Source organism: Morchella sextelata (assembly GCF_020137385.1).
Source record: "Morchella sextelata strain SCLS chromosome Unknown scls_22, whole genome shotgun sequence".
NCBI lineage: Eukaryota > Fungi > Ascomycota > Pezizomycetes > Pezizales > Morchellaceae > Morchella > Morchella sextelata.
Window position 1 is genome coordinate 684108 of NW_025408637.1, and position 10847 is coordinate 694954.

General features: G+C 50.0%; 2 protein-coding genes across 2 annotated transcripts; one reads left to right on the forward strand and one right to left on the reverse strand.

The window, feature by feature from the left end:
* Positions 1-174: 174 nt before the first annotated feature.
* Positions 175-4819, forward strand: H6S33_007099 (uncharacterized protein; the record flags this gene model as incomplete). Its single annotated transcript, XM_044838444.1, has 10 exons — positions 175-2323; positions 2381-3008; positions 3069-3292; positions 3343-3653; positions 3755-4036; positions 4109-4189; positions 4240-4269; positions 4340-4408; positions 4511-4543; positions 4664-4819. 10 exons carry the CDS (start codon positions 175-177, stop codon positions 4817-4819), a joined length of 3963 nt encoding a protein of 1320 aa, XP_044689263.1.
* A 4146-nt stretch (positions 4820-8965) lies between these two features.
* On the reverse strand, positions 8966-9521 carry H6S33_007100 (uncharacterized protein; the record flags this gene model as incomplete). Its single annotated transcript, XM_044838445.1, has 3 exons — positions 8966-9225; positions 9295-9453; positions 9482-9521. 3 exons carry the CDS (start codon positions 9519-9521, stop codon positions 8966-8968), a joined length of 459 nt encoding a protein of 152 aa, XP_044689264.1.
* Positions 9522-10847: the final 1326 nt, after the last annotated feature.

Genomic DNA, 10847 nt, shown 5'->3' on the forward strand with positions numbered 1-10847 from the left:
TCAACCAGGAAATATACAATCACCGGAACCACATACTCTCCCTGACAAGCTCAAGATCAAGCACTCGCCACACATTATCCACACGATTGAGCGGGCAGGAAACCTGACCGAATCTCGTCTACCCACTTCCCTGAAGGACTCAATATCAAACACACATCGCCAACCCATTCCATCATGGTACAACAGGGAAACAAGACTATGCCCGATGCCGGTCCCGACATATCTCTCCACGAAACAAGCACTTTAGATCCTATACAATCCTTTCTCAGCCGGCGTGATTCGGGGGATCCCGACCCATTTGAATACGGCGGAGATGCCTTCATGCAAGCTGTTCGAGACGGAGACATAGAAACCGTGACCGGTTTTATTAGGAAAACAGACAAGTTCAACCCATTCTTTGTGTGCGATCTACAGGATGCACTATTGGAGGCTGCAGCACAGGGCCGCAACGATATAGTACGACTCTTGCTGGATGAAGGTGTGACACTTGATTCGGTAAAGCTGTGTTACCGCTGGGATAGGGATGTCACCTTATCCCGGTACGAGAAAGGCTACCCGGAGAAACACTGTGGATGCAGAGGAACGGCACTGCAAGAAGCTTCAAGAATAGGGAGTCTAAGCCTAGTTGCTTTCTTATTGGAACGTGGGGCCGACCCGAACTTTGAGCTGATCCCCCATGTTGCAGAAACAGCTTTACAGCGTGCGTCTGGAGGTGGATACGCTGGGGTCGTAGCGGTTTTGATAGAAGCAGGCGCGAGGGTCAATGCCGAAGCTGCTCCTTATTTTGGGAGAACAGCGCTGCGGGCCGCGGCCGAGGGCGGGCATGCGGAGGTCGTAGCGAATCTGTTGAAGGCAGGCGCAGATGTCAACGCCCAACCTGCCCGCTATGGTGGTAGAACAGCGCTGCAGGCGGCAGCTGAGGGCGGGCATGCGGGGATCGTAGCGAGTCTGTTGAAGGCAGGCGCAGATGTCAACGCCCAACCTGTCCGCTATGGTGGTAGAACAGCGCTGCAGGCGGCAGCTGAGGGCGGGCATGCGGGGATCGTAGCGAGTCTGTTGACGGCAGGCGCAGATGTCAACGCCGATCCTGCTGATAATGGTGGTAGAACAGCGCTGCAAGCGGCCGCGGCGGGAGGGCATCTGGAGATTGTAGAGAGGTTGTTGACGGCAGGCGCAGATGTCAACGCCGAACCTGCTTTTTTTGGTGGCAGAACTGCTCTCCAGGCTGCGGCTGAAGAGGGGCACGCGGGGATCGTAGCGAATCTGTTGACGGCAGGCGCAGATGTCAACGCCCAACCTGCCCGCTATGGTGGTAGAACAGCGCTGCAGGCGGCAGCTGAGGGCGGGCATGCGGGGATGGTAGCGAGTCTGTTGGCGGCAGGCGCAGATGTCAACGCCGATCCTGCTGAATCTGGTGGTAGAACAGCGCTGCAAGCGGCCGCGGCGGGAGGGCATCTGGAGATTGTAGAGAGGTTTTTGACGGCAGGCGCAGATGTCAACGCCGAACCTGCTTTTTTTGGTGGCAGAACTGCTCTCCAGGCTGCGGCTGAAGAGGGGCACGCGGGGATCGTAGCGAGTCTGTTGACGGCAGGCGCAGATGTCAACGCCGAACTTGCTTGTCTTGGTAGAACAGCGCTGCAGGCGGCAGTTGAGGGCGGGCATGCGGGGATCGTAGCGAGTCTGTTGAAGGCAGGCGCAGATGTCAACGCCGAACCTGCTTGTCTTGGTGGTAGAACTGCTCTCCAGGCGGCAGCTGAGGGCGGGCATGCGGGGATCGTAGTGAGTCTGTTGACGGCACGCGCAGATGTCAACGCCAAACCTGCTCAGGATGGTGGTAGAACAGCGCTGCAGGCGGCAGCTGAGGGCGGGCATGCGGGGATCGTAGCGAGTCTGTTGAAGGCACGCGCAGATGTCAACGCCGAACCTGCTTATGGTCGTGGCAGAACTGCTCTCCAGGCTGCGGCTGAAGAGGGGCACGCGGAGATCGTAGCGAGTCTGTTGACGGCACGCGCAGGTGTCAACGCCGAACCTGCTTATGGTCGTGGCAGAACTGCTCTCCAGGCTGCGGCTGAAGAGGGGCACGCGGAGATCGTAGCGAGTCTGTTGACGGCAGGCGCATATGTCAATGCCAAACCTGCTCCTGATGGTGCTAGAACAGCGTTGCAGGCGGCAGCTGAGGGTGGGCATGCGGGGATCGTAACGAGTCTATTGGCGGCAGGAGCAGATGTCAACGCCGCTCCTGCTCGCAGTTCCGGTACAACAGCCCTACAGGCGGCAACTGAAGGGGGGCATGTCAAGATTGTAGCCAATCTCCTATCACTAGGTACCGTTATCCATGCCCAGCCTGTCGTGCCTCTTACTAAGATCGCGGTGTGGGTAGGACCAAGCAAGAGGCATGTTGAAGCCCTTGACGCTTCGCCTGACACGGATTCACAGGTCCAGCAACTTTCAGTTCTGAAAGATAACCTCTCAGCTGTTGATCCAGACAAATGTCTAATCTGGAGCATTGCACAACCCAAGGTCCTTCAGCTCTTACTGCACGCTGGAATGGACACCTCTGTCTTATCTACGGACGGCTCAAGTCCTTTGCACTGTTCCGTGAAGCAAAAAAACATTCGCTCCGCCGGGCTTCTCCTACTCTCTGGAGTCAAAACAAATATCCGCGACCATGATAATCTTACTCCTTTTGATCTTTTACTAGGAAGTCAGACATTCTTTCGACCACAATGTTTACGGATCTTCCTATGGCTAGGCTGTGAGATCAGAGGTCGTCCAATCCAATTATGGCACGAAGCATATAACCAACCCGCACCCAAGCATTTCTTAACCCTAACCGCTCTACAAATTCCGCATTCAAGTAGGATTCACGTCCTTTCCAAGGGACAGACACATCCTGCTACCAATGGTGAGCGGCTTCAGTCAGGTAAATTGGGAAAGACGTCAATTCAAATTACATCTTCCGACGACCTACCTGACGTGGAATGGGGTGATCGTAGGAGTCTTCATCAGTGCGTATTGATTCACTCGAGGGCAATGCAATCCTGAAGTCGTACTAAGCCTATTAATAGTTCAGGAAGAGATCTTGAAGAAATATTGCGAAAGCCTAGGCAGATAGTGGTAAATACGTATGAAAGACAGTTCTATGCGGTGGTAGATGTACGGACCGAAAAGAAGGCAACATGTATGAGACAGTGGGGATGGTGTCGGGTAATGAGTCGAACCATATATAAAGACCAGGTCGGAATCGGCCTTCCCTCTCATCTAAAAATGGATACCACAGAGTTGGCTGGAGGTTAGTTCTATGTAACCGGTTTCTCTTGGTAGTACTGACTTAATCTATAGCATTTTTAACCTGCTCTGTATCATGTGATTACCTGATCCAAATTGGTGGACAGGGCAAGAAACCCGACGACCTGGCCAACGCATTCAAAGTAACCGCAAAGAAAAGCACAATATCCTGGGTCATGCAAAAGCCGGGCACAAAAAAAGACCAAGACTTTAGACCTATACTACGCACAATAGATCTCGTCAGTACTTTAGATATAGGGTGGGTGCCAGAGGACGCTGTCGATTTCTTGAACTCCTACATAGTTGGTTTACACAAGAAATGGAGGATCCTCCTTGAGGAAGCAGACATACATCTAGATAATAGCGTAAGCCCAAGATCTTCTTCGAATTGAGACAATTGTGCATGGCCTATATGCAATGCAAGATATTGACCTTTATACGAGCTAATCCTGGTGTTATTATACAGAGAAAGATACTTTTAAAGAAACAGGGGAAAAGCGCAGGATTTATTGAGGTCCTCCTGCTGGATGCTCAAACATGGAGCGAATCCCGTTCTCTGTTGCAGACCCAGGTGCGAACTGCGAGGGATATCTTAACCGACTTCCTCGAAACGAAATATCTGCAAGATGAGATTGTCGATGCTGTAGCTGCGCTGTTCAAGCTTGCAGAGGCAATTAACAAGATGGAAGCGGAGGTACTAAAGGAGATCAAGGATTTGGATGATAAAACGCAGAAGATGATCGAACTTGTAGGTTTCATACGCCTAGAAACCGTCATTAGCCTTTCTCCTTGATCTAACGCTGGCATGAATTCTGTTTAGGAGTTCAATCTGGTCTCGATTTATGAAAGTCGAACCTCAAAGGAGATGGGTATGAGTATGAAGCGGCTGAGTTGGATCACGGTACTATATGCTCCTCTTTCCTGTAAAACATCCAAACTAACCTACTGCAGTTTACGTTCTTACCATTGATGTTTGTCACGGTAATCGATCACCTCGCTGATGTACTTCACTACCCTTAAATAAGGTCTAACTGTGTTCTTTATACCATAGTCGCTGTTTGGGATGAATATAAATATCATAAATGGTGGGCCCAAGTGGACATGGGTCATCATTCTTGTGGTGTGTTTGTTTACTGTCGTGATATCGATCTGGGGTTTATTAAAGTGCTTCCCTGTAAGTATGCCCATTCCTCTAGTTTCTCTTAATTAATCATATTTTTAGATCGATGAATGGATCCAAGAGCATAGAGAACAAGTAAACACCGCAAACCTCAAAGGCAATACCCATCCTACTAAGTCGTACGGATGGGGTTTTTGGCAGAAGGAAGCAGGTATGGAGGATCTGGCATCAGGAGGCATTCTAACTAAGGAACAGGTGAACACTGCAAACCTAAAGGGGAACACGCATCCAAAGTCATACGGATGGGGTTTCTGGCGGAACGAAGCATATAATGAGGATCTAGAATCAGGAGGCACATTTCAGTTCACCCGTCCCGAGAGGAGATGGACCTCGAAGTTGAAAGATCATTAGGATATGAGTTGTCATTTACGGGCAAGGTCTGTAAGGAGAATTTTTTTGATTTAATTCATTAACTGCATGCAACCTTACAGTTATGGCAATATCGCACTTCTGTAAGGGGAATAATGAGATGGAGAATGGATGAGAATGGAATGCTTTGATTATGTTTCTTAAATATACGTTTCAAAGATATATATTACGGAGTGGTTTTGCCTGTCTTGAGACTTGACCTTACACCTAAAACAGGTTCCGGAGATTTATGGCAATTTGACAACGTCGCTTATTTACCACTGGATCTGGAATCCGGCGCGGGATACAATGGGGGTCGCGCATCGGGGGTAAATATACACTCCGTTCTCACAGCATTTGGAGAGATCACTTTTAGTATTAGCTCTCCCGGTTGTGCCAATTGATGGCCAGAAATCCCCAGTAGCCACTAGCTATGGGCCATTGATAGCACGACGGTGGTAGACATGTGATCTGGCGTCAGTCACAGAGTATCACTCGGACTCTGGACTGCCCTCTGGACTTTTTTTTTTTTTTAATTCATTAATTGCATGCAATCTCACAGTTATAAAAATTGTGCCCGATGGACTGGATCTACTGATTAGTTCTTTGTTAGCGCTGTGAACGTGTGCTTACTGATCAATTGCATGACAGTCTTCTACGGTCATGATATATAACGGTCTCTCACCAGATTTCAACTCCAGGCACCAATCTCGCTCGGCAGAAGTCTCTAGCGGGGGTGGAGGTGTGTCAGTACGTACACGACCCATACTAAATGTCGTGTAAAAGGCGTTAACTGACGCAATCTCTGGGTAAAGGTATGCATGTCTCTTTCTCGACACTTTCCCGGTGTTTCCCGTCCTCCGCCGGAAAAAGGCGCGTTTTTTGATGAGGTGAAGCCCTTTCTGTGGATCGCAAGATAGTCGAGTCCCCAAACGAATATTTAAATAGGGTCACCGAATGGTAGCATGTATCCATGGGCTTGTAACAGTCTGTAGCGGGTGAGGAAATGCTAGTGATGGGCATGAGACAAAACATGGCGAGACCTTGTCTCGAAATTTTGGACAAAACAAGACGAGACCATTGCAAGTGCAATATGCAAGATCTCGAGACCATTTTACAAAAGCCTCGAGACTTTATTTTTAAGCTAAAAATATGTTTATTTTCATTAATTTCAGCCATGAGTTTGAACTAATAACCCAAACCCTGTTAAAGTCCCATAACTATGAATTGGTGGCGCTATCCAGAGGTTTTGATAGGCCTCAGGTTTATATGGGCCGGCCCGGGATTCGGCCTTCCAGGCCAGGCTTGGGCCAGGGTATCTGAAGTCGGGCCAGGCCGGGTCCTAAGGCGATTGAGGCCCGGGCTTTATGGGTTATTCATATGGGCTGAAATGATGCATATTTCAAGAATATCCATCATTTTCAATCCTCATTTCACTCTATGAAAAGAAAATCTTCGAATAAATATGAGATTTTACCACAATAAGCAGTCAAATATACTTTCTTAGAATTATATGAATCATCAAAATATCCCGGAATTAGGCCCGCATATATGGGCCAGGCCAGGCCCCGGCTGGGTTTTCTGGGCTTGGGCCAGTCCAAGCATGTTTCGGGCCCGGGCTGGCCTATTAAAACCTCTGGCGCTATCCCTTTTTGAAATTCTCACTATGAAGGCATCTATGTCGTTTTAGGCGGAAAATATCTGTGAGTACAAAGTCCCGCGAGTTCGGCAAGACCGATCGACCCTTAGGTATTGGCAATTACAAAACATGAACTCTAACATTGCAAGACAAGATAAGACTATGCTCTAATTTCGTCTAGTCTTGTATTGTGCTCATCACTAAGAAATGCATCAATCTTGACATTTCGCATACAAAATGTCGTGTAAAGGGCATTATTTGATGGTAAAAGCATTACTGTCTCTTTACCGACACCTTTACTAATGCCTCTTTCAGGAATCAGGAAAGGCATCAGTAAAGTCGTAAAAAAAATAACTTTCCGATGTTTTCCGTTTTCCGCCGGGGGGGGGTCAAGGTTTTCCGATGAAGCCGTTTCTTTGGATCTCAAGATAGACCTGTCCTCAAAGATAATATTTCAGTGGGGTTGTCAAATGGTGTCAGCCATCAATCTGCTTGTAACGGTTGGGAAATACAATTTAATTTTAGTGGATCCATTGTACGGCATTTACATTCAAGCAATCCTGGCTTGATGCTTCTGGTATAACAGTAGGATGCCCGGCCCTGTGACGATTCGTTCCATTCGCGATGCCATTAAGCGGCCAATCATGTGAATGATCACCGGTTGGCAAAGGTGTAGAAAGAAAGTCAGCAAAGTGGCCTATAAAGGCATCAGTAAAGACGTTGCTAAAGTCATTAAAAAATCGTCTGTAAACTCGTCCAGTTTCCCTTAAAACGACTTCCCCTCCGCCCGAATATTGACATTGCCAAGGGAGATATAATAATTTCCCGACGACTTTTCTGGGTGTTTTTGGTGTTTTCTGGGCGCGCGTTTCCATGCACCCTAGAGAGTTGGGAACAGAATTAAGGATTGGGAGACCTATTCTTGGGCATATATACATGCTTTGCGAGCCTGGTGTGATAATGTGATGCCTTCTGATGATCCGTTGATTCGGCGATGGCCGCGTTCAGTTACGTGAAGCATCACCGGTGGCCAAAACCGGCCCCCAAAGAATAAAAGAAAATTGTAAGGCTATTGGAAAAGCCACCCAAATTCTCTTACAATGACGTCCCCTCCAGCTGAACATTGACATTCCCGAGCGAGAATCGAGACTCGAAAAACGAGACAACTTTGCTTGATATTTGAGTACGTACCCCTAAGACAAAATACACATTCTCCTCTTTCTGCGCCGGGAATCAGTGTCGAATATGCAATAGTTGGTAGACCGTATCCCCCACCCCCGCAATACTCAACACCTCTCACACAACCCTATCTTCAGTAGCTCAAGTCTTTTTCATTTCCCTGACTACATATCTAAACAGCGCAGCTTGTTCAGGGCCGTTTCGTATTAGTGGAAGTACAGTCTGCATCCATACACCAAAGTAATAAAGGGGCCGGGATCGTTGTCGAACCATCTTGAGGGTAGTAAGACCAGGTGTATAGTATAGATATATGCCCGTAAGCGTCATTGCGAAAGAAAGCACCGATCTTTACATATCCATAGACAGTTGACTTTGTAAATAGCAGTAGTTTACTCATTCGCCGCCGGACGTGGCAGGGCACTTGTATGGGGTGTGTACTACAAAGTCATACTCTGCGCTTTCGGTTTCCTCCCACCATTCTACGACACCGCTTGTCTATTGGTGCCTCACGCGGGGATGGGTGTCAGGCGGCTGATCATTTCCCCCGTAACCCTAACCCAAGAGGAACCCTAACCCACCACAACTCAATGCCATGCTGTTTGATCGTCGTCGCCACATTGTGTAGTCTGCGTTAGAGCACTACAAAGCCAATAGAAATACCTGCTGCTGCCACGTTCTAACAAAGTTAAGCCCTACTGAGCATATCGACTCGTGGAATGGAACTGGTCAAGGTCTTGGCGGAAGTGAGGGTTAGGGTTGGTCGTTGGGGACGTTTGCATCGCGGTTGATTGTATTTTTTCTTGTGAAGGGAATAATAGAAACTGGTGTCGAGAATATAAAACAGAGTAGGTGGGCCGTATAGGTGTCTGATATCCTGCAGTTTTACTCGCGACGTGGGTCTCGGTATCACCCAGCTCTCTGCCCCGGAATCTCTTGGCAACTCCAGATACAGCACAGGTACAGAGTTTACGATGTACCTGTTGTATCCCCTTACCTCTTTAAACCCTGCCCTGTCTCCCCCACCGCGAGCCCCACCCGGAGCCCGCACCCCCGATACCCTCTCCACGTACGGCGCGGATCATACGCCATCACTCGCCTTACAACCCCCGCGTAAGCCCACCCGCCACCGCCGCCACGCCCGCCAAACGGCGGTCCTGTCCTGCCACTGGACCTTGGCATTGCACAAACCCCCCAGGATCCCCCCTTCCTACACGGGCAGAGCCATTCCCCCCCCCCCCTCACCCGCGTTGCGGTGAGGTGTTTCCGCGGGCAGGGTGAGTGGATGTCGCTGTCTGCTCCGTGCAGTCTGCCGGTTGGTACGCTGGATGCGCTTAGTACTGCTGCGGCTCGACAGTTCCTGGATGCGCGGTGGATGCGCGCGCTAGTGGTGCAGAGTGTTCTTGTAGCGCTGAGTGCGGTCTGTGTCCGGATAGAGGAGCTTGCCCGCGCACCACGAACAACGAAGCGGCGGGCGGGCGTAGTGGTGCGGAGCTGCTAGATTGGTTCGACAGCTGGTCAATCGTACCGCCCGCACCCACCCCGGTGCGGTTCTCGGTTGTGGAGGGCGGGGCGGGGTAGGTGGCGGATGTGTCTGGGATGCGTGGGACGGGGTATTTTCAGCGTTGTGGCTTTGGGGGGTTGGATGTGGTGTGGTGCTGACTGAGGCGGCTGGCGGGGCGGCGTGCTGTGCCTTGGCAGTGGGGGGTTGCGCGGTGTCTCTTTGCCACTTCCGCGAAGGCGGTAATATCGGCGTTGCGCTTGCGGGCTTGCGGCGCGAATGGCTGTCGGTTGTCTTGACTTGCGGCTGGGGTGAGTTGCGCTGCCACCAAACGATCAGAGCGGCTTACCACTAGGCAGGAGTGGTCTCTCGGATGTTCTGGCGGGCATGTTTGCGTGTTTGCGTGTTTGCGTGTTTGCGTGTTTGTTTGGCGGTGAAGGAATCTAGATGTTACAAGTCTGCTCTGTTTGTGCAGTTCTGTGGGCTTCGATGGCAGGTTTGTATGTTCGCTGGCTCGCTGGAGACCTCTGCAGCCGTGTTTGCTCCTCCGGCAGCTTCGAGATGGATGTTTGGCCGTCTCTCGGACATTCGAGGCTCTTCTTTGCGCGTTTGCTTCATCTCCAGAAGCTTCTGTACCTATCTTTCCTTGTTCCTTGAACATTCGAGGCGCATGTTGGCCTCTCTGGAATCTTCCATATAGCTGTTTGCCAGCTTCTCCGCCATTCCAGGCGCATGTTTGCTCCCTCTAGAAGCGTCCAGACACTTGTTTGCCCGCTTTGGCCGCCCGCCAAGCACCAAACCCTATGTTTGCCCCCGCCAAGCCCTATTTTGGCCGACCCGTAGCCCCAAACCCTAATTCAAGTGGAATTGGATTTTCGGGGGTTTGGGGGAGTATATATACAGCCCGTCCTCCCTTCTTCCTCTTCACTTCACCTGACAGCGAGGTTTTCAAACCTGACCTCTACCTTACTAGGTGCTTCATGGGAGCGAGTGGAAGAGATGGATCGGAGGAGTGAGGTAAGTGTTCCGATCACCAACTTGGAGATTATATGCTAACGTTGATTGATAGGGATAGGACCTCTTGATTGACAGGTAAGGTTCGTGTTCGAGCATCGATCAGCTCGACAGGCGTCCTCCGAGGACAGGCTTTACTTTGTCATTATTATTTCTTAATATTTCTGCTCGACCGGCGCTCTCTGAGGGCAGGCTTCCTTTCCTCTTTATCTTTAATCTCTGAAGAGTTATGCTCGACCGGCACCTTGAACAGGTAGGCTTTCCTTATTTTACGTTTTAAGAGAACTCCTGCTCGACCGGCACCTGTAAAAAGGTAGGCTTTCTTTACTCTCCTTTCCTAGAACTCTGCTATTTCATCTGCTCGACCAGCGCCTATAAAAGGTAGGCTTTCTTTACTCTCACTTTCCTAGAACGCTTCAATTCCATCTGCTCGACCGGTGCCTATAAAAAGGCAGGCTTTCTTTTGCTCTCCCTTTCCTAGAACTCTCCACTTCCATCTGCTCGACCGACGCCTATACAAAGGCAGGCTTTCCTAAACCTTCTGCTCGACCAACGCCTATAAAAAGGTAGGCTTTCTTTACTTCCCCTTTCCTAGAACTCTTCTATTTCATCTGCTCGACCGGCGCCTAGAAAAGGGCAGGCTTTCTTAAAAACTCCACTTTCTTCTGCTCGACCAGCGCTTATAAAAAGGCAGGCTTTCC